This window comes from Perissodus microlepis, chromosome 17 (genome assembly GCF_051167445.1).
Source record: "Perissodus microlepis isolate ML-2025 ecotype Zambia chromosome 17, ASM5116744v1, whole genome shotgun sequence".
NCBI classification, from domain to species: domain Eukaryota; kingdom Metazoa; phylum Chordata; class Actinopteri; order Cichliformes; family Cichlidae; genus Perissodus; species Perissodus microlepis.
The window spans coordinates 11,262,743-11,287,154 of NC_140477.1; the positions used below are offsets into that span (position 1 = coordinate 11,262,743).

The 24,412-nt window shown below is 39.4% G+C and overlaps 1 protein-coding gene across 1 annotated transcript in view; it reads left to right on the top strand.

Annotated features, from left to right (window-relative positions):
- Positions 1 to 24,412, top strand: part of exoc4 (exocyst complex component 4) — a 137,276-nt gene that overhangs the window by 73,311 nt on the left and 39,553 nt on the right. The window contains exons 12-13 of the mRNA XM_084909824.1: positions 9,993 to 10,095; positions 12,549 to 12,665. Of these exons, the coding sequence (XP_084765950.1) occupies positions 9,993 to 10,095; positions 12,549 to 12,665 (220 nt within the window). The remainder of the gene's footprint in view (positions 1 to 9,992; positions 10,096 to 12,548; positions 12,666 to 24,412) is intronic.

A 24,412-nucleotide genomic window follows, 5' to 3' on the forward strand; every position in this document is an offset into this window, starting at 1 on the left:
TGTGCGAGTGTATAGGCGTGCCAGCGTTTGCGAAGGTGACAGAAGATGGGCATAATACTCATTCAGTCCACTTTATTCTTTGCTCTCTGACCACTTAACAACTTAAAAAGCAAGAGCTAAAGCTTGGTATGCTATGACTTTCACCAAAGGCAGAACGTATGAATTAGGATATGACTGGCTCAGATAAGCCTCCCTCCATCTGTCTTCACATGTGCTCAGTACTAACATATAGTATGCATTTTCCTGTTTGCTAGTTTTCTGCTAAGACTGTTCAAACAGTGTGAATACCACCTTTAATTGGGTCCAACACTCTTTACAGTTTAACCTGAAGTCTTTCAGTTTTTGCCAAGCAGCAGAGTCCAGGGCTGGAAAATGAAACCAGCTTGTAAGTGCCAAAAGCTGTGGTTCCTTGAATAGCCACCTAAGGCTGGCTGCTAAAGCGAGTCAATCCCCACAAACTGCTGTGGCATATCGCCCAGCTTCACAACAGAACTAAACAAAGTTTACATCCCTGTGTAAAAAAACAGTTTGGTCTCAATAGGTAATTTCTGCCTTTACACGAGCTGCACGTTATTTATTTATTTTATAATTAAAAAAAAAAATATTCTCAGCTTGCATAATTATTGCCCACTTTAAATGACAGGTTAAAGTCACAGGTGGTTTTTAATTGGTAGAATTATTTGACAAAATAGTCTGGTAGCTCATAATTTAGCACTCCACCCTCTCGTCTAAATATGGTGATTTCTCCAAAAACCAATATAACGATAGCCATAAAGTGAATGCCTGTCTATACTTTTTGTTATACTCAATTATCGGTGTCTGTATTATACTCTGTCAGCTTTGTTTTTTACTTCCTAGCGTACTTTAATAAAACAGTCCCCTTCCCCCTGTGGGAGTCCATTTAGAGCTCTGCTTGTTAATCAGTCTTGTTTTTATAAGAGGGAGGTGAACTCTTAAAATACTTAAGCACTGAGCAGGGTACAATCAAAGCAGATACAGTGTTTATCTGCACCTGCCTATCTGTCTAGAGAATAGTATGTGTCTGAAATTGCAATTGGTATTTGTTCTTAAGAAAATAGCCATTTGATGGGGCCATACACGAACACGCCTCTGTGCCATCACCTGCCTCGCTGTCTCTATTCATCGGCATTGTACACTGGGGGTTAAAAAGGCATAATTTGGGCCTAGGAGCCTCCTATTGTGACATTCAGAGATATTTACCTCTCAGTGGTCTTAATTGCTCAATGAAGCATGCGAGACAGCTGAACTTCCCCTTGCTTCCCACAGCCCTCCTCCATTCATGGGATTGCAGATAAAGGGAAAAAAAGCAACAGTTAGCTTCCATTAAATGTAAATGGGAGATGTGTTTTGTGTTCCACTGGTAGCTTTGGAAAATCAGACTGCAATACAAAGCCTTTATGCATGGATGGTGTTTCAGGTCTTTTATGATTACTAGTGACATTTATATTGTTAAACTTGCACTAAAGACTCCAAAGACTCTAAATCTGTCAATCACTAAACAGACAGCAGAGACAGCCATTTCTATTAAAAGCATGTACATGACAACCTTTACCAAAAAAACCCCAAACAAACAAAAAAAAATAACCCAAACTTGTCAAACTTGTCAAAACCCTGTGGTGAATAGTAACAAAACACCAGTGGACAGGTATGAGCCCTTGCTAGAAAGGCACTTACTTAATTCTAAATTTGAAAATTAAAGAAAAATTGATGTGGCTGTTAAGTAGACCTTAATTACATTAAAATGCTATTACCGTCAGCTAAACTGTAATTTACCATAACAATAGTACATTTTTGTCTTATTATAGAGGTGACTGCACAATTAACTCTAATTACCTCACGTTACTCATAAACTCAAATTCACTCATGCCCTACATGAAGAAGCATCTTGTGGTATACATCTATATTTAGAGAGCATGCTGTAGCAAAATGGTAGAAGAGGCCTGTAGCAGCAGTAAGGTGGTGATTTGTCTTTGAGGCTCTGTGGTGTTTGCTGTTTGGCACCGTCAGCTAAACAGGGCCATCTCATTTCCTGTTGTCTGCAGGAAGCAGCTGTCTGCTACTGCTACAGCCGCTGCTGCTACTCAGAGCCCCTGGTCATCAATCTCCTTGTTTTAATTGGTCTGCACCACACTGTGACAACACACACACATACACACAAGTGTCTGCATACATTTACAAAGTACATGCAGAGACATAAAGGTGAATGGAGGTAGTATGTGAGAGCGCACAACCATGTATAGACAGAATGAACATCTGTTGCAAATATATGGACACACACCTGCTTGCTGTTCTGTCAAACACAGATAACCATAAAATCAACATCACTGTGTTTCTCCTACATTTGCCATTATTTATGTCCTTTATAGCCCTCCATGTTTACCTTATATAACTGTATCCGTGGAGTACAGGTGAGTGTACAGAATAAAGGAATAGTCTCTTTAAAATTAGTGTTGTTGGTCTTCCTTTCTATTTTGAGTTTTTTTTCCCCCTTCTTCATCTCATTGGCTGCTTTGTAGACTGCATGAAAACACTCACAGAAACAGTGGATGCTACCACAATCCACTTAAATAACCTTCATTAGGTTGTGTTGACCATGTCTACATGCCTAAATGCTTTTTTTTTTTTTTTTTTTTACTAAATGTGATTATTAAGCACTATTACTAGTTAGCTTTGCCCGTTCTTTCGTAATTGGTGGAAGCCAAAATTGGAGTTCAAACATATACATGCAAAGACTGGCATTGGCTTAATCACTAAGCCACAGTTGGAGTATGTTTGTCGGTAGTTTTTAACCCCACATTTTGAAACCAATCAAACATTTAAATATATATTTAGTCTTTTATTCAAATTATACCGCATAAGTGGAGGCAAAGAAGGCAAATGTTTCCCTAAGGTGTCAAAGAGCAGCTGATTGGTTATTTTTGATTCTGAGCCAAATCATTAACTTATTCCTCTTGAATCTATGTCACAAGCTTTATTATTCTCTTTATGTATACCTACCTTCAGTTAAAACAAAAAAAGAGAAAACTATCCTGTTAACCTACAAGAACTGTGGTTACCTGACAGAACGTTTTACCTAGTGGAAGTTTGTTGCCAAGGTTACTAATTAAGGAGGTTTGGTGTGAAAAAAATTTTTTTTTCATTCAAATTAGGACGCTAATCTCTTTTTTTGTTCTTCTTTTTTTATTGGGGTCAAGCACCAAATAATGGGAAGCAACTATAATAGATGCATCAGAGTGGCAGCCCTTTTTCTCTCATCCATTGTGGTGTACATGCAGCTTGTGCAGCATAGAGCTACAAAAGGATTGACTTCTCTTTTAATTTTTTACAAATCTCACTCTTCCTAGTTAAGGTTCTGATAATAAAGCCCATTTATACCTGCTTCTCTGAGCATGTGGTCACACTTGCTCACCTAATTTCCATAATACATTTGCATCCCCCCCGTTGTTGTTTTTTTTTTTAAAATCTCTTTTCTTCTCTTACAAAAACACCTGCTCTTGCACGCACACACACACGCCACTGCACATACTGCGAACACATACATCGAAAACACACCGAAAGCCTTCAGCGTATGCGATGCAGCAACGGGGGCAAGAACAGGGTGTAAACAGCAGGGAGTCTGGAAGAGGCGTGGGCGGTGTGTGGGAAGACCATATGCATTTCACCAGGGACTGATGAAAACACATGCTCACACACTTAATCACACACAGTATTTTCACATTAGGAAAAAGATAAATAAAAAAAATAAACAAAATAAACAAAAACTATTTATCAGTCACTTTCTTTTGCTTTCCTCTGTATTCCAGTCTCACATACCCAGCCATGCAGAAAATCTTGTGTGGGTTAAAATCGGTACATACCAACTGGCAACTTAGTTCTTATTCTAAATCTGTTTATTATAAAGAAAGCATCTACCTTTTAATTTTAGTCTTTAAGCCTGAGCTCCTAGATAAAGCTGACACAGTGCCATCCTGTGGTGAATGTGGCATTTGCTTGCTTGGAACATTGTTCATCCAAAGTTGTCTATAATATCAAGTATTCTTTGACTCAGTGCTGCTGTTATGTGCTTTGAAAGCTCTTGAGTAGATCTTTATATCCTCAGGTGCAGCTTCATCAATGTAAAACCATTGTAGAAATAATTAAGTGGTGTGTACTGGAGTGTGTAATATCCAAGAGAATCAATGTAGAACATGCAGTTGGATAACAATTAAAAGATGGAAATTAGTTGGAACGGACACTAATATTACTTGCGAGATAAAGCCAATAAAGTGTTACCTATCTATTGAAATCCTTTTATGAGTTTTGAAATCCCCCTTAAGTGGCTCGTACCGTCGTAAGAAAGATTAAAAATAGTGATTTCAAGTGTCCCAGAGATGTCTGTGCGTGTGTGTGTGTGTGTAAGTGCGACACACTTTATAAGTATGCCATGGATGCAGTTATGCACAGACACAAACTCCTGCTCTCACTTATCCTGCTTGCTCTCTTATTTGGCAGAGGTGCTGTTTGTCCTGTCCTTGATGTGTGACAGGTCTTTACAGAACCAGCCTTCCTCTCCGGGCAGTGAAATCAGAATTCACCATAGCCGATAGGTTCGTGCCTGAGGGGAATTCAGGGAGATTTAAAAATGCTGAGTCCCTAATCGATCTCAGCACACTCTTATTCTGCTGTCTTTCTTAAATCTCTGTCTTTATCCCATTTCTCTTTCAGCATCATTACTCTGCTGCTGCAGATAGAGATAGATGATGGGATCCCAGCCCTTTCCATTTAAAGATGCATTTGTTACCTTAGGTTTAGTTTCTAGTGGGAGATGAATTCAAAACTGCTTTAAAAACATTTTTTTGTCCTTGTCTCTTCTCATTTGTTTTACCTATCTAAAAAAATATTCCAACCTTAGCTTTCTCCGAATAATCACAAAGCCATTGGGATACAGTAAATTCACTCATTAGACAGTTTCATGTTAGCATAAATATATTATGCCTGTCAGGAATGTTATTTCTTAACATGATTACACATGGGGCATGACACCTAGAATTATCCAGCTCTAGACCCTAGGCTCTGACATCTGTTTTCTAATGACAGATAATTACATGATGTCAAGTACAATCATCTACAGTGGCTGCTAAGAAACTGTACTTAATGTGCAAGTGTGCAGCCATGTTGGATCCAGAGTGAAATACAGAGTTTAACAAACACTGAATTTGAATGAAAGTCTGGGTATGTTTTTATTGTTTGGGGCTTGTATTGTCCGCATGCCGTGTTTTGGAAGGGTATGAGTGATGGAGTCTTGGCATCTGTGTGAAGATATGTGTGTGTGGGATCTGCTGCCTCTGAAGCCACTCTGTCTGTCTTTTAGAAGAGAAACTGGATTCATTTTATGTTTTGTGTCTGCCTGGTCACTGCTTCTATTGCACCTGTGGTGAAGGAATAGCTGTTTTGGAGAGATTGCTTCAACCTAAATGTAGCAATATGGAGTCAAGTAATACTTAACCTTTTTTTTTTTTTTTTTAAATACATTACTTTGGTTGTACATTTTATTAGTGATAAATACTAAATCGTTTGATTGACAATCAGAAGGATTGCTGTGAACCATCATCTTAAATGATTTAACAGGGTTATATATTTTTTATGATCGTGATCAGAGATTATTTAAGTATTTGGTGAAATCCCATCAAAATGTGTCAACAGTAGAATTCAATAGTGAAAGAGCATTTCCACCCACACAATGTGAAGAGAACTCAAGGGAATGGGACTAAACAAACAACTGTATAGTCTTTAAAAAAAAAAAAAAAGACACTTATCAGTGAGACTAATCAGAAAAAAGGCTTCAATTTGCGAGGGAGTTTATAATGATTGGACTCTGGGGCAATCGTTTCCCGTGTTCCAGAGTGATGTGTGGATCAGGGTAAAATGAGAGGCAGATGAAGTGATGGACCTATCATGCCTGGTGCCTACTGAACAACCCTGTGGGGGCGGTGTTATGACCTGAGGTGGCTTCAGTTGGTCAGTCAAGGTTCAGCAACGTTATGTTGCCAAAGAAGGAAGTCAGCTGACTCCCTGAATGTACTGAATGACCAGGTTTTTCTGTCAGTGGATTGCTTTTCTTTCCGGGCATAGTCCGAGATGACAGTGTCAGGATTCATTGGGCTACAATAGTGAAAGAATGCTTCAGGGAGCATGAGACATCATTTTCACACATGGATTGGCCACTGCAGAGTCCAGATCTTAACCCCACTGATAATCTTCAAGATGTGCTAAAGGAGACTTTATACAGTGGCCCGACTCTCCGGTCATTAGTAAAAGAGCTTGGAGAAAAATGAACGTAAAAATAAAGTTAACAGCAACTCCTTACATGTATTGCTTTATGATATTATCCTTTTGGAAGATCCGACTGTGTTATCGTGGTGTCTTTAAACCGTTTGAGTAGTGACATTAAGCACTATATGTGTCGTTTGTGGGTTACAGGGACTCACTCTGAAATCCTGTTGTCCCTTCAGTGATTTATTTCCTTTGTTGGGCTGTGTTGCTGTTTTTTGCCAGTCGGTGTGTCAGTGACTGTCATATTATTTTTAGGGCAGCTGGAAAAAAGGTGTGTGTGTGTGTGTGTCTGTGTGAGTGAGAGTAGATAAGCAGATTATTTAAGGTTATTAAGATTTCACACACAGGGGTGAATCTACACGGCATTATTGCTGCTGTGTCTCTCCACTGCTTCCACAGCGGCTCCTTAGCGACTTGGCTGACACCTCTGCTGTGTACACCTGCCATATGGTTGACTGGTGTGTTTTGTTGTCACCTCTCAATGAAACTGACATTGTTAACATCACATTGGGCCCAATTATAACAGCATCATCAGCTAAATGGGCAGTGTTACTGAAGTCTGGTGGCATTAAACGCATCTTACTAATGAGTAATTTTTAAAAAAAAAAAAATTCTGTTAATTGGAAGCCAGTTAAGAAAGCATTTTATGTATTTGCCCACTGGTAACTTTACTAGTATGATTTTTTTATGAGGTAAGTTAGACTGGTATGCAGGTCTAAGTGCACATTTATTTCTGTAGAAATAAGAGAGCCTTAAGGATGTTGGCTGCTTTTATGAAACAGTACTACTTTGCCCTTTAAAGCGTGTCTGAAATATGCTTTGGCTACTTAATATAGCGAGACAAGACTTGTTCAGGGGAATAGAAAACTTTTTTTCCACCATTAATGCAGAGAGAATTCAAACCAGACAAGTTGAGAATCTATCAGACCAAGTCATTTTCTGTTGTATAGTGCTGTAGCTCATGATAACAGGTGAAAATGGTAGGTTAGACAAGTGTAAAAGCAAGCTCAGATGTAGCCTTGAGAGATCATATTAAGCTAGCTGTCATTCTTCAGTGAGAGGACAGTCTGTCTCCCCATGTTTCTGTTTGAGATTTTGCTCGCAGTGTCTACAAATGGCCTTCTACACGCTGCAGAGAAGAGTACTTTCTGAGTTTTTAGGCAAGTTAATGGCTTTTAGATGGGTATGTTTGTGAGGGCTTGCATGTGTGTTTTAACTTCTATGCTGTCATTTGTTATCACCATCATCAGCATCATTAGAAATTGTTATTCTCTCTACGGTATGCCATGCCACCAGCAAGGCAGACGTTTGGAAGATGTGGTTGTAATGATAATAAGCTGGGAGAGATTTTCTTTTAGGATCCATTTGGAAGTCACAGCTCGTCTGTGCTTTTCCCTGTGTTATTTATCCATTTACATTTTAACCAGGCTCACTACTCTATATTCCAAATGATCTCTCTGAAGCCACTCAAAAAACATTTTGTTTAATGTGTGTTGTCTTGCTCACTGAACATGTGCTCTTTGGGCTGTATAAGCACTATGGGCCCCAACAGTGCTTTTAGCCAAGCTACCTTTGCTAAACTTCCTCGCATCACCCATGGGCTCTGTATCCCGGGGAATGGGCCCGCAGCTCGGTGCCAGATGGCTGTCTGGATACACAAAGCCGTTTTACTGCCTCGTCCCTGCTACATTACTCAAACGTTATCACCCCTGCCTACAAAAATCCATCTGTGCTCACACACCAACTTATAGATTCATCATCTTGGCAGTTGTATTGAAACAATGACAATAATGACAGCGTGCGATGGATCGCAGAACAACACGATGCACGTTCAACCTGGCAACTTTTATCCTGTGATCGATTTCTGGAAATGAAGTTGTCAACAACAGGAAAAAAACCACACAAACACCACACGTATGTATGTATGTATGTATATATATATATATATGTGTGTGTGTGTGTGTGTGTGTGTATTTAAATATACCTGGGCTCCATGGTTTTGCACAGCGGTCTCCAACCTTTTTTGCGCCACGGACCGGTTTATGCCCGACAACATTTTCATGGACCGGCCTTTAAGGTGTCGCGGATAAATACAACAAAATAAAACTAGTACCAGTACCGAAAAAAAGAAAATTTATTCATAACACACGTGAAAAGACCAAGGAAAACCGAGTAAACGATAAAAACGATAACAAAATAACGCTGAAAACCGATTAAAAACCCTGAAAACTATACATTTCACACCTGAGCCTCAACTCTCGCGGCCCGGTACCAAACGACTCACGGACCGGTACCGGTCCGAGGCCCGGGGGTTGGGGACCGCTGGTTTTGCAAGCTTGACGGTTTTAATGAGGCCACAGAAGAGTTTTTCCTACTTAACTTTCTGTTGTGGTGAGTTTCAGTGGGAATCAATGGAGGATTTAGAATAGGTTTAGGTTTCTTGCTCACCCTGTCTCTCTTGCCTACTCTGACACACAAGGATGCACGCACATACAGAAACACACTGGCTCAGCTCTTGCTGACTAATTGGGTACAGTTGCTGAGTAGTGTGATCCCACGGCTTGTGCTCATTGTGTGCTTTTTGAGATTTGTTTTTATTTGTGGGCATTTTTGTGTGCGTGTGTGCGTGTGTGCGTGTGTGTGTGTGTGTGCGTTTATGCAAGCTTTAGGTAATCAATCATCCACCTTCACTGATCTATATTCCAGCATAGACTAAGTGTCACTAGTTGTCTGGAATGCTACAGCCTGTGGGCCCTAACTTCCACTTCGCATTACTAAAGCACAGAGACAGGTTACCAGACAATGGAGTAGCCTTTTTTTTTTTTTTTTTTTTTTTTTTTTTTTACAAATGGTTATGTCCAGCTGAATCTCCAATTGGAGTTATCTTCACAGCCTCAGACCTGTATTATGTTCATCTCCTGTCTTCACTTTTTCAAGATCTTCCCACATAAAGCATTTCGTTTTTCCTTGTCTTTACACACTCTCTTTTTCTCTGTTCTGGAAGTTGAGGTCATACATTAACTGTCTTATAGGTCAAAGAATTCTGTTGTGAGGAGTTTGATTTATTTGTGCATTTATATGTGCTGAGCGGTTGAGAAGGCACTTACTCTTGCATGGTTTGCCCTGTGGTGTGTGTGTGAGACAAGGCCAGTGACCAGTGATTCTTTGACAAACGAGGTGTGTATGTGCCTCTACAAACCCATATATAACTGTCTGACCCTATCTGACCAAGCAGACACCAGCGTTTGGGAAGAATTCTGAGAGCATACACTCTGCAGCTGTGATTGGTTCATATTAATAACTCTGTAAAGCTCTGGTGTTTTATTTTATACTTTCCATTGTGTTTCTCTGTACACATCCACTATTGCAAACACACAGCTGAGAGTTAGCTAGTCTAACTGAAGTTTGCCCTAATGGCTCTAAGGAGCTCCACTGGAGCCTTTAAGCTTTATTGCCCTACTGAAAGGCATCTTGAGGGGCATTTAAAGCTTTCCAAAATTTGCTTCTATGGCAGACCTTACTCCTTAAATTGATGCTGGATCCAGTGATACAGTGTTATTGTGTTGCTGGTGTCAAGCCTATATACTTCAACATGAGCCACTACTCACAGGTGTTTTTCTGATGTCTTAAAATCTGTATGTTTTTCCTTTTCTTTTCAGATTCATTAAGGAAATAGAGATGAACATGGGGCCAAGTCAAGCCAAGCAGTGCCAGCTTCGAGCTTTCCTCACTTACTACATTAATGATCTGTTCCTTAACCAGGTTAGTATAATGACAAATTGATGGATTTTATGAATTCTCACAGAGTGCGATATCAGCAGTCAGTGCACTGCTTTAGTGAAACACCAGCTTCCTCAGAAATCAATGCCTCACATTAAGAAACCGCAGCTACGCTTCATTGTAACTTCTTCCACTGCAGTCAACATCTGCTGTGGTTACTAATGAACTAAAAAAAATCCAGGTAGTGTTTAAAAAAACAAAACAAAACTTGACCTAATTTAAATTTAGCTGTTATCCCTTTCAGTATTGTCTACTTGTACAATTATGTACTTAATCTGCTGTGTCAGCATTTCCATGTCAAAGTCCTTTGGTTACAACACCATTCTGGACAGAAAGACCAAAGCGAAACAAAACACATATTCTCAGTTTTCTCTGTGAGAAGAAGCACAATGGCATGGTAGTTTAGGTACAAGGAGGCTTTTGAGATAATTAGCAGCCAAATTTACATCTTTAACATTTTTTTTGTTTTTTATAGACACAATCTCAAACTCTTGTAAATGCTGGATTTTTAAAAAATGTATTGTAGATGCTACTGTATTTATATATCTCCTTTCACTGAACACTGATTTTTTATACTGCATTCACTTAGTGTAAACTTGTGAATACAAATAAACACAAATAAATTTGACTTAGTGTAGTTTAATTGATTTATTTTTTGTACTGCCCTATAGTTCTTAAAATTGGGTGGATTTAGCAGTATTGCCTGTTTTTAAAAGAAAAAAGTAAACTACTTTTTTGTTTTATTTGGAGTGACATAAAATACCAATAGACCAATAGGATTTGTTGGAATAAGAAAACACACATCACTGCAAAGGTTCTTAAGATACCTTGAAGAGAAATCAAGGTTTTTGGGTTTTGGGGGGAAAGCTACAATATTTATAGAAAGATTTATTTTTTTATGTAATTATTTCAAGCATATTTAAGTATCATTTTGTTATTTCTTATATTTTTTATTTTTTATATTTACAGTTGCTTAGATGTTGCTAGATAGTCTGTGGTAATAAACTTTTTATAACATTGTATATGTATAATAGAGTAAACAATACACATATATCTTGACATCTTACATCACATGTTGATTTCCTGCCCTAATTTTTAGTTTCATTTTCATTTCATTTTAACAGTTTGTAAATACATAAACATACATTCCCAGAAATTTTTAATATAATGTAACTGAAGCTGCTCATATTTTTGAAACTTGCACATTTCTAGTAGTTTGGATTGTTCATTGTTGTTAAATGACTAATGCTTGCTTACAGAGTGTGTGTTTAACTTTTTTAAGGCTATTCAAAAGTTCAAAATGCTGCTGTGTCTTCGCTCTAGCCTGCCTCATTAGCTGATAACCTTTAAAACTCTGCAGTGAAGAGGGAGAGGGAGCAAGACGCTCACAACATTGTTTGCACCGGGCCTTTATTTCTCTCCCATTTCCATATCGAAATGTAGGGATATTTCTATACTTTGACTTTTTTTCATCCCCGTTTCACAGTGGTTTCCTCAGATGCTAAAGTTGCAGTCTTTTCACAACACTAGAACTGCATCACGCACAGGTTACCCACAAGGCCTTATTTCTTAATAAGGCCTCACTTCACCTGAGATTTTAGCTTCTTACATCAGGAAACCACAAGCAGTGTTCATGTGAATGAAAGGAAGCTCAACGGGAAGAATCGGAGCCAAACCTGATGTTTTGAAGCATGGACTTTCAGGGCCTAGTCATGTTCAAAACGAAATGGCATAGTACTAGAGACCACTGTTGCGTTTGAATTTCAAGGTCTTAGCTCAGTAGAATAAGGTGTGCTAATGCAACTACACTTTATTTTCCAAGTATATGTTTGCAGGTGCATGTATTTTAAACAGAAGAGTTTCCTGCACAAATTAAATCTATTCTGCATCAATCTGTGTTTTATTTGTTTGGTTTAAAACTGCTTTAGCACAAATGGAATTGTAATTCTGCCTCATGGAAACATTTGGCTCTCAGTTTCTTAGATTTTCTTTTCACTTTTAAGTTACCTACGTAATATGTTGTTTTCAAGCTGCGATCTATTTTCCCCAGCTATTTTTATTTATTGCATCTTTTTCCAAGTCAAGCCAAGCCAGCTTTATTTATAAAGCACTTTAAAACAGCAAGTACTGACCAAACTGCTTAACATTAAGAACAGAATAAAAATGCAAAACCATTAATACAAAAAACAATTCAAAACAAGTAAAAATCAACTCTCATACTGTGGCTAATGAAAAGAGGTAGGTTTTACGAAATTACTTAAAAATGGATTGTGAAGAAGTCCTTCTAATATTCTGGAAGCAAGGTTTTGGGGGAAGTTGATCATTTACTTGATTACTGATTACCTCACTCCATGGAATGGCATGGAAAACAGATCTTCATTCATTTCACCTGTAAATATACTATTTGACACAAACTTTTGTCAATCAACCATTAGGTACGGACAGAGATTAATAAGGAAATCGAGGCAGTTAGCAAGGCAGCTGATCCTCTGAAGATTCTTGCCAATGCTGATACCATGAAGGTTCTCGGTGTCCAGAGACCCCTACTGCAGGTAAGAGACACTCACCATATTCCAATCAACAATTAAATGCTTGGTAATAGCGTTTAACACTTGTAAATGTACTGATACTATGTATGTAATGGAAACGAACGTGGAGAGTATTGCCAACACAACTCACACAACTCAACGTCACAAATTGTGTCCTTAAAAATTATCATCAGGTTAAATCAACAATCTTCTCAGTGTAAAGTGGACACCTGAACACTCATGGACTGGACAATGATTGTGCAAAGGGTGACTACCTACAGTTGCAAAGAAATCATTTGATATGTTTCATGAATACCTAAAAGAAGAAAAGTATTTGTGTGTTATTAGTTCAAACAGATTGTTTATAACTATCACTTCAATGAGGAAAAGCCTGGTAATTCCATAGGGTTTCCAAACTTTTTACTGCAATTATCTACCAGCTTTGATCAGGTTTGTCAGCACTTTTGCTTTATCTGGATACTATGAGCTTTGCATTTGAAGTGCATTGGACTTTTTTGGTGTTAAAAACCTCACAAACCTGTGTGCACCCACAATATGCAAATAGCACATGTCTGGATGCATGCAGCTGTTTACGTACATTCGCCTCACTGTTTTCTGTGAACTGTTTCTTGGTTTAGGTTTTTAGACAGACAGATTCAGAATCCCTTCTCCCTCACTTTCTCTCTCAGATCATTATGATCAGCCTGCCAACTATCTCACAGGATCATAATTAACGCTGAAATCGTGCTTGATCTTTTTGGAGCTGTTTCTAAGTGGTGGTTACAGTGTGTGACACACGTGCACATATATGTCGTAGCACTTATATGTGTCTTTCATGGGCCTTTTTCTGCAAAAAACAAATTTTTGATAATAATGGCTGACCTTCTGAGGGTTTTGTGGTTTTCACTCTGTGTCCATGACACACACACACCACATGACTGTGACACTTCATGGCCGCTGTAGCAGAGAAGAAAAATGGCTTCACTTTTTAGATGTTTCTTTGTGTTGTGCCTATGTGTGCAAGTGCAGCTTTCTCTTTAGGTGTCCTAGTAATTATTTCCTGTTCACCAGTCAGGGCCCGTGCACATGCATGCACATAGTTGTTTTGTTATTGTCCTGATCTTGTGATATCTACCTTGCTTTATTTTGTTGATTCGATTTTACAAACTATCGAATGAACTCATTGTGACTTGCTAAAACACTGGCTCACGTGGCTGATTTTTGGCAGTCTTTTTAATTCAAAACAGGTTCGTGGCAGGTTGAGGATTATAACAATGCCAAAGTCAAGATTCAGACAGTTGGCAAGATTTGTCTCAGCTGTCAGATTCTCAGTGTTTAGTGGGTATGGCTGTCTGTGTCTCCAGTATTGTAAAAATGTATGTTTTGCATGCACGCTTTATTTTTTGCATATCGGTCTATAATATGTATGTTTGTATGTAAGTGTATGTTTGTCCACGCAGTTGTCAAGGAAGACAGTGTCCCAGAGAGGTAGTTTGTTTTTGCTGTGGGTGTTTGTGCGGCAGACCTTGGATATGAGTTGTCAGCTCATGTGTACGCGTATGAGTGTGTGTTTTGCTGTGTGTGTTTGTTTCTGACAGAGCCTTACTGTCTGCGCGCTTGGTTTTCTCACTGGGAGGGAACAGCGGTGGCAGTTCATTACAGAGAGAGAGACCGTGGGCGTTTGGAGTTCAGCGGGGTTTGTTTACGGCTCGGGCCCCTCCTTAACGAGGAGTTCAGCATCTTGCTAATTATGCTGCTGTGGCTAATGAGCCTTTCTGCTGATAGTGGGGAGTGCAATAAAGCACTCCTTTTGTTTGGGCTTTTTGCCTTTTTTAATTGGGCTGAATAAAAGACCCTTCCCTGTTTCTTCTCTTGTGATTCACATTCTAGGGTCAGGATGGCATTTGTGTGTTTATGGTAAGTTTTTCATGTGTGTTTTGGTAGCAGTTGTGTATGTTTTGCTACCTGTGTGTGATTTTGTTTTTGGCCTCCAATTTGAGAGCCATCCTACTGTTTTCTTTGATGGCCTTCATCCACATGGCCACTGTTATGACAGACTGCGCTCTCTCTTTCACAGTGTGGAGTTTTTCTATTCACTTAGTTGTCATGAGAGCTTTTGATAATGGGGTTTGACAGAGTTCATCCAGAGAATATATACTAAAATAGTTTTTGAACTGGTTCTGCGTAAAGTACTTTGTCAGCAACTTCTATCTAATCATATTGTGAGTCTCTGTGCTTGCACTAGTTAATTAAAGATTAATCAGACGTGTCTTTGTGTCTACATATCCACGGTGTTGGTGGACACATATGTACTTTATGTGCACCTTTTAAGTCCCCTGGTATTTTCTGTGCCAGATGCTATCAGAAAGAAAGAAAGACACACACTGGCATCAGAACCAGCATGGTTAGAGGAGGGGGAATAGCCCAGCATTGCTACACAACATTAAACACCCTCTCTTATACACCTTGGCTGCAGCCGCATACAGCAAACCATAGGGGAGCACATTTTATAGATGCATCTGCTCTCTGCAACCACTGAAGCAAAAATTTATGTGCGCAATAGTTTAAATTGGAAGAAAATATTAGCATTTGGGGTTTGGGGTTTTGTATGGTACAGAATTTCATTGAGGTAAGAGCCTAGCGGCACGCGTACATAGGCCATTGGTCACTTTTAAAAACCTGTGTATACACAATAAGGCATAATTATTGTGTAATCTTTGTGTTTCATATATATACACATATACAGCAACACAATATGTATGCTATCCTATCCTTCTGACCCTCTGTGATACAATATGTGGTGGGGTTGCCCATGGTCTTTTTTTTCATTGCTCCCTCACATATCATGGGTAGAATATTTATGAATGCATTTCCATGACATTAACTTTTGGAGTGGATCATAGTTATTAAATATATTTATGTTTTATGAGTTATTTGACCTTTTGTTAGTGATATCTCTGCAGGAGAAACAGACAGAGTGACTTTGTGGAAAGGCTGCACAAGAGTCAAGGTGAATATCACAGCTTATGTTTGCTTAAGCAGCCTTTAATAAGCAATAGACATTCAGTCTAGGCATAGGTTAATAAGTTATAATGATAGGGGCAATGGTTTTCCTATCACTAGGTACCAGCGGTGTCAAATACTGTTTTTATATATCATGTATATGTATTCATCATATTGATATGATTAAGAGGTGACACTGCCTGTATATTGTCCACTAGGAGCATGAGATAAGGGCTTTCTAGGGCTGTATATAGCTCAGTGGGAAAGGCTAATGTCCATTCATGCGTCTGTGTGATAGCATAGCCTGGGCTGATAAGTCTCCAGAAGAGAGTTAATGTTTAAAAAGAAAAAAAAATAAGAGCAAGGCAGCCAAGCTACCGATGTCTGCCTGTTTAAAAATTCTTTCAGTTTTTCTGGTTTCTTTCTTTCTTGCCTTGTCTTTGTTGCTCTCAGCCACTCATTTATTGTCATCATAGTTATTCCCATTTCATTCTTGTTTTTCTTTCCTTTTTGCAGGGTCTAAACAGCAACTGTAAAGCAACACACAAACATACACGCCGGTAGCCGCAGCAGTGTGATGCTATCTGTCCAGAGTGTTGCCACTGATTGATTCATTTAATTAGAGTTAGATCGAGGGAAAGGAGTATAGACGGAGGGAGAGATGGGGAATAGAATAGAAGAGCAAAACAGGATAGGGAGGGTATGGTCACTCTGCTGGATAGCTGTGGAGATTGGCTCCATTAATCTTGGTAGAACCCCCCTAGTGTCCCCTTTACACACTCACTTTGTGACGTCCTAACATACAAGAATACACAGTGCGCACATGCGGGGACACACAACTGCAATGAGACCAACCCACCAGACCACATTTCCCAGGCCCTGAAGACCATGATGTTGAGCCACCTGGCTGGCCACTTGGTGCGCTTGTGTTTCTTAGTGGGTCTGTGAGTGCAGATGAATTGTTTGTAGTGAGCTTGTTTACTTCATTAGTCAAGACCACATCAGAGCCATAATTACAGTACACATCAGCCCTCTCTTTCCAGCTAAGTATCATTCAGCTTGGTCCCCAGTGTCTGCGCACAATAGCCGCTAACTAGTCCTTTTGTATCTGCATGTTAATGGAGTAATTGTCTGTGCATTTGTTATTCATATGTGAACCTATTTGCATTTTTTGGGTGTTTGTCTACAAACGTAACTTGTTCTTGAGCCAGATGAAGACTGATTTCATTCACTCGCCATCAGCTGCCAGAGCGCTCATGGTATTGCGGATGTGTTCAGCGGCCAATGGACTGCTAATGATGTTGACCTTTTAGATTTCATATTTACATGTAGCTTTGTGAGAGAGAGAAGGTTGGAAGCAGGCACGCATGCAGACACATACACGTGTTAATTGTGCATGCACACACGCTTCCACCTCCAGTAACTGTAATGACACTGACCTTTTTATTTGCGATTATGTGTGTAGGCAATGTTTATTTGTGGAGGGTTGATCGCTTCTTGTTGATTGGCTCCCTGCTTTCCACCTCACCCCCAACCCCAATTGCACCCTTGCGCACACACATAGACAGTGGAGATGGTGGTGCTGGTGGTGGTGGGATTCTCTTTATTAAGGAGACTCTCAGCTCCCCGTTCCCATCAACAGATACAGCAATCACAACACAATACACCTGTTAGCTGCATCAGCCGTGCCCTGTGATTGTGGCACAAGTGGGGGTGGGAGGTAACAGGAAGGGGGGTATTAGGGTAGTTGGTATACACACATGAACAGTAGATGCACACACTCATTTACTGCCTCAGCACACTGGGAGATGAACAAACACAACCATCTTCACCAGAAGCAAAACCATCAGACAGTCCCACATTTATTAGTAAAAAGTTTGTCAGGGGAAAATGCTCAACAACCATTTTTATTTGACCAAAATAGGCATTTTCACAGAGAAATAAATAATATAAATGCTTTCCCATTTCCCAACATTTTCTCCTGACTGTTGCTTGGAACCCTCTGCTACATTATCTGTCATGAAAGCGATTGTGGCCAAGCATCCGGTTGACAGTTTTACAGCTATTAAGAATTATCAAGAAATAAAGCACCTTACCATTCTTACCCGCAGCACTTTTGTCTTTGCTTAAAATTAGTCCCTTCAATCTTTTTTTTTTTCCTCCTCGACCAAGAGACACAAAGTTGTAATCACTAAGTCTACGTGGTGCTCCCTAGAGATTGTGTGATCTTATGTTCTCATCTTGGTAGTAGCACCTTCAGTCTATTTTTAATATTTAATTAGTGCAGAAGTTTCTTTTTATTTTTCCACAAAATGAACACTATGACTTCCTTCTGAGTTTGTTCACCTCAGAGGCTTATTTCTCTTCTTCCTCCTTCCTCACTGCTGAAGGTCTAACAATACCTGCCACCCACCTTTGTCTGGTTATCTCACACCAAACACATGTACTCCTGAGGCTCACACCCAGCTGCCCTGGGCCAATAACCTGCCACTGCCATTGATATGTGACACAGCTGTACTTTTTTTGGTAGTATTTTTTAAAATATATTTTCGCACAACTATAATAGTTATATATTATTAAAAAGAATTGTGTGGTGTATTAGAGAGAGCCTTTAAATAAGCCAAGAAAACACCTTGAACAGCCCTGGGTAGTGCATGTTCACACCACGCACTGCTTCCACAGAGTTTCTGTGTGTAACAAGACATAATCTTTGCCTTTGGACTGAGTCAGTTACAGAAGGAGAAGTTAAAATGTCAGCTCAACCACAGACATGCCCTCTGGTTTTAAAGAAAACAGGCTGAAGGCTCCTGATAGAAGGTTTTGCTTGAAATTTTAAAAGCAAGTTTGGTCCTCTGAATCTGCAAATGAAAATCTTTGTGTTTTGTGAGTATTGTTTATGTTTTTACATGTAGACCTAATGCTACACAGAAAACACATGCATTCCCCCAACATAAAGCATTCAACTGCATTATAAAATATAACTTTCATTCACCGACATGTAAATCAAGTTGTTGTGATAAATAATTCGTGGTGTTTGCCAATATGTGAGAAGGTGGTTGGGGGAACAAAAACACACACACCAAAAAAACTGGGGGATTATGGGGTGATTACTAGAATGGAGTTTGGGGTCACAGTGGAGATTCAAATGGCACATTTGAACTCCAGAGTGATTCCCAGGATTAGTATGTGCAGAAGCTCCATATTTTACCCTGCATTTGTGTTTGTGTGTGGGCGTAAATAGGGTGTGTGTAGTGTAGAAGCCCATCTGTAATCATTCAAGTGTGATATTGCTCCTCATCTCTCAATTAAAACACTTGTGAAGCTTAATGCAGTGTTTGTATTAAAAGTCATGATTGTGGTGGTGGAGGGAAAGATACATTCTTTTAATAACTCAATTTGTCCACCCGCAGGTTGTGTACAAGCATTTATTTTATAGTAGCTTATTACGCCTTACTGTGACCATCATAGTTAAATCCGTTATTTTCCATTTCTCATTTTAAAAATATCCAGCCTCACATAAATATGTGATTTAATTTTCATAATTTTGATGATGAGCTGATTTTACCAACGGCTCTACAATGTTGGCATTTCATTCGATGGCACTCAAAACTACATCTGTTTTGCCATTTTCAAAGATTTCATCTGGAGTAACTGAGTGTTCGTTATGTTACCGTTTTAGATGAAAGGTAAACACAATTATGTTTACTCAAAGGTTATGAAAAGATTCACGCTGAATAAGTGAAATCAGTTGTGGAAATAGATCAATCAATCTCAAAGCTGCTTTCAAAACTTCATAAAGAATTTGCAGAATATTTGCTTTTGAAAAAGCTGTGACATCAATAAAAAACAATGCATTTCACACCTTTTTTTTTTATCTCCCAAGTACATCTTACGTTTCACAGTTCTCTCAAAATCTTCCAGATTAGTTAGTTTCTTTGTTTTGTGTATATACAGTCCATTAGAGGAGTGATTGCTTGTACTTAATTATATTTGATGGAGGGAGTTCATGTCTGTTTGTATAATCGTCAGAAAAAGACAGTTTTCACAGTTTTTGGCAGTCGTGTGAAAAACATAAAAAGACGCCATGATTCAGCAGCTTTCAGAACCACCTTTAGTTGCAATAACTTGAAGTAATTGTTTTCTGTACAACTGTATCAGTCTCGCATACTGTTGTGGAAGAATTTTAGTCCACTCATCTTTGAAATACTGTCTTTATTGAGGTTTGCAGACATTCATTTATGCACAGCTCTCTTAGAATCTCACCACAAAGAGATTCTAAGAGAGTTTGTGGTCTGGACTTTGACTGGGCCTTTGCAACACCTTGATTCTTTTCTTTTTCAGCCATTCTATTGAAGATTTGCTGCTGTGCTTGGGATCATTGTTGCATGACCCAATTTATGCCAAGGTTTAGCTGTTGAACAGATTGCTTCATATTTGACTCTAGAATATTTTGGTACAAAGAGGAGTTCATGGTCGACTCAGTGGCTGCAAGGTGCCCAGGTCCTCCGGCTGCAAAATAAACCCAAATCATCAACATCCCACCACCATCCTTGACAGTTTGTATGAAGCATTTGAGCCCATATGCTTTGTTTGGTTTTCGCCAAAGGTGGTGCTGTGCATTGTCAGACATCAACACTTTGGTGTCATCTGTCCAAAGGACATTTCATTGTCTGTTTTAGAGAGAAGAAGTTTTCTCCTGCAATAAACAAGTCATACCTCTTCAGTCTTTTTCTAACATAAACATTTAACATATTAACTGAGGCCTATAGTGTTTGTGATGTAGCTCTTGGCTGTTTTGCAATTTCTCTGTGCATTGCACAGCCTGACTTTGCTGGAACATCCACTTGGAAGACTGTGTTACAACACACCTGAATGCTCCAAACTTCGGCTTTTATAGAGGTTGCTCATACTTGGCTGTTCTTTAGTGCAATTGATTAGCAACACCTGGATGCTACTTATCCCTCCTACGAAAGCAGCCAGAGTATAGTAATTTTTCACAGTCCAGGGGGATGATCTGATATCGTCGTGTTGGTGTTGTTCCTGGAACAACATAGTAAATGTTGTTCCAGGATCAACATTGCAAGTGACAAATCACATTGTTGTGACGTTATTCTTTGGCGCGCCAAGCCATTCGTGCATTTATGAAATTCCAATGTTGCAAGGACAATATCAGTTCTGCTTAGCGTTTATTAAAGGGTTAGGGTTAGGGTCCGTTGATCGGCGGACAGAGGCGGTTTCTCGCAGCTTAAGTACAGTTTTTTGTTTTACGGCGTTTTTTCCCGAAGTCGCAAAAGTATGACGTCACAACATTCTGATTGATCACTTGCAATGTTGATCCTGGAACAACATTTACTATGTTGATCTGGGAACAACACCAACACGACGATATCAGATCATGCGAGTCCAGGGACAGCTTTCTTTTTCACATGTTTTTATGTGTATATGATAAGTGGGAAGTATATACAAAATGTTTGAAGTCCTTGAGTGTTGGCATTGTAAAGTAATTTTTTTATATAACAAGCAACAGTAAATCACAAAGGTGGTCTTCTTGGTATGATTTAAGCTGCTCTCTTTAGTGGTCGCCATGGCAGATCCTCTGCCTCCATCACAGCCTATCCCTAGCATAATCTTCAGTCACAACCCTCTAGCACCCCTGTACATATCTTCTCCTTTTCTCATGCTGTCCTCTCATATACGTTCTCCTCTTCCTTTGTCTCTGGCCAAAAGTAGCACACCGTCACCGTTTCCACCGTCACTCTGTTGGCTAACAACACCAGTAGGGGCCATTGTTAATCTGGGCCCTGACCTTTTCATTATGGAAATCTTGTTTTATATTATTCACTTGTTTGGTTTGGCCACAAATTTGTGGCAAATGCCCTTCCTGGCCATTTATCCAGGCTTAGGACTGGCACTAGAGGTACACTGGCTTGTGGCACAAACTAATTTAGAAAAAAGACGTTATTCACACACCTGGCATTGTGCCCCTGTTTAAGCTTGACTTTTTAAGCTTAAACAAACTCAATTACAAACTACACACTCATTTACATGCATACACATTAGAAGCAGCATGTGTTGAAGTTAAGCAGGCACAACCATGAGACCCATCCGGTGCGTGTCAGGGGAGTCTTCAGAGACGGACTCTCCTGTGACGTTGATGAATGATCTGTCAAGACAATGTCCCACTCATGCCCAGTTCTTCTTTACCCAGGAGAGGAGAACAGCCTTTGTTGGGGGGAAAGGGGGGCAGCCAGGGGTTATCTTTCTATGTGTCCCATTTGGTGTGTGGGTGTGTGTGTGGTTGGATGGATGCACGCGCTGCTGAGGGTGTGTTATTTTATCAATCCGTGGTCAGACATGAATGGGATGGGAGAGGCATTACACGAGTGAGTGGTTTTGGGTTAGAGCATGAGTGAAATGTCAGAGAACATAAGGTTAAACACTCTGACCTCTGCACAACCTCAAGGGGTACCCCCTATTTTAATGGGGTAAATCCATGATCCGTTTCCGATTCAAACCTGAGGCCCTCATCTCTCGCTTTCTCTTCTCACAGTCATCTCCGAAAACACAGTAGAGAAATCTCATGAAGCTGTTATTTAGCCACAGCCTGTTATTGGATTTTCCTAGTGAGCTTCAGTAAATAAAATCTTCTTATTCCTTCTACCTTAAATTTTTTTAAAACCTGATGACACGTTTAGTAAAACAAATTCGGCTAGCGTAGGGAGTTTAGTGATTGCATCCCTGTTTTCTTACTGTAGTAATGACATTCCCTGTGCTGTGCTCTTTTTACTCTCTCCACTAAAGGAAACGACTACTTTGAGGGTGGTTTCTGTTGTGATGACCATGCATTGAGAGATTTTACCGCTGAGGCGCCAATCTGAGTGCTAGCTCTGCCTTCATTAAACCACTATAGCCGTGGCCTTCATTTCCAAACAGCAGTTTACCCCAGCAAATTCAAGATCCATTTGCACAACCCAAGTCTAATTTTCTGTGATGACTGTGTTTATCTAGTAATGATGTAAAACGAGTAGCGACACAGTGCAACCATGTGCAGCTTTAGTAATAAAATACTAGGAAGTAGAATTGCACAAGAAATATGGGTGGGTTGTTTTTTTTGTTTGTTTTTTTACTCGATACCACATCATGTTGACCTTTAAGCTTGAATCATTACACAGAGGGACAGCGTAAGATAGACATAGATTGAGAAGCATGTCTACTCCTGTGTAATAGTCAAGTAAGATGGAGGATATGTAGCAGAACTGGCTTTCCCCTACCACTCTTACTCTCTCCATCTAAGCCCTCCCTTTCTCAATCTGTCCCTTGATTACTTTTTAATGATTGCTGCTGCCTAAGACAAATGGCTGTGTTAAATGAGCAAATTAGACAAGGGAGCTGAGTGCAAGAGCATTTGTTAGAGCAGGAGTAATGGATCGGGTATCCATTGTTTACTCTTCTCCATTCACCGACTTGGCCTGCTCTTCAGCTCTTTGTCCTTAAATCAGGAACAGGATATCGTTATGATTATGGCTGCACAAGAACTTGTTGAGAATATCAGATTTCTAAACCAAAATTGTACCTTTTCCTCACTTTGTTTAACTTTTTCCCTTAAGTTTACATTAATGCAATTTTTTTGTACTTGCTCAAAGACGTTAATATTAATCTGTGGGGTTTTTTTTCTGTTATGTTGCATTTGCTGGAACACTGCACTTTTATATCAACTGATCATCACTTGAGAATATAGAACCTTATGATGAGCATGCAAGCCATGTTTAATTTTTATCACAGTCATACTGGCACTTGTCTTTTAACAATTAATAGGTCTTGCTACAGCAGCAGCCTATGTTTACAGAAAAAAATCTTTGTTTTTATGAACTAATTAAATCCAAATGACTAATTATTATGAAAGTACTGACTTGTTTAAGTTTAGCTGACCTTACCATACAGCTGACCTTACAACCAGAACCCTGGAGAATGCAAAATTTTTTTTATTATGACAACATTATCGACATGTCACTGTAACAGAAAGTAGCAATGATGAAATTACTTTTTTCATCTTCTTATATAATCCAGTTTACAGTACTAGCAGCCTACACAATGGAAGGAAGGTAGCGGCTGCCTGAACTACACTACCAGCCTCCTCTCCTGCAGGGTCTGTGTAATTCCTTCTACCCTGGCAGGCTGACAGGGAATCAGGCATGGACAGTAAAGGGTGCTCCCTTGGCAGAGATGAGACCTTGGTTAGCACTCCATGGGTATGGGCAGTGCTATGGATCATTACCTCCCTCATTGGAGTAGCTGCTGTTTGTGTGTGTGCATGCGCATGCTCGTCTGCATGTGACAGAATGAGCGAAGGGGAAACTGAACAGAGAAAGAGCTATTAATATTAATATCATTTTATCACATCAGGGGTTCTTTCTTCTTTTTTTTTTTTTTTTTTGATGATCAATTATAGTCACTACTGCCCCCTTTAGTCTAGCAGCCACTTAGTCATACCAGATAGTTAGTGACCTCGAATGTAATGGAACCTTATTTTTTTAATGTATTACAAATGGTAGAATAGTAGATATAATACTTGTACATGGTAATTACATCTTTGAGATCCAAGACGCTCATTGATACCATAGCTTATTTGCATACAGTACTGTGTAAACGTCTTGAGCCACCACTCATTTCTTTATATCTTACTTCCAAGTAATAGTTGAGCAGTAGTTCTCCCGGCTTTCTGGAGGTTTTGTAAATGTTTTCTTTGGGCAGTGGCTGTTTTTTACTCA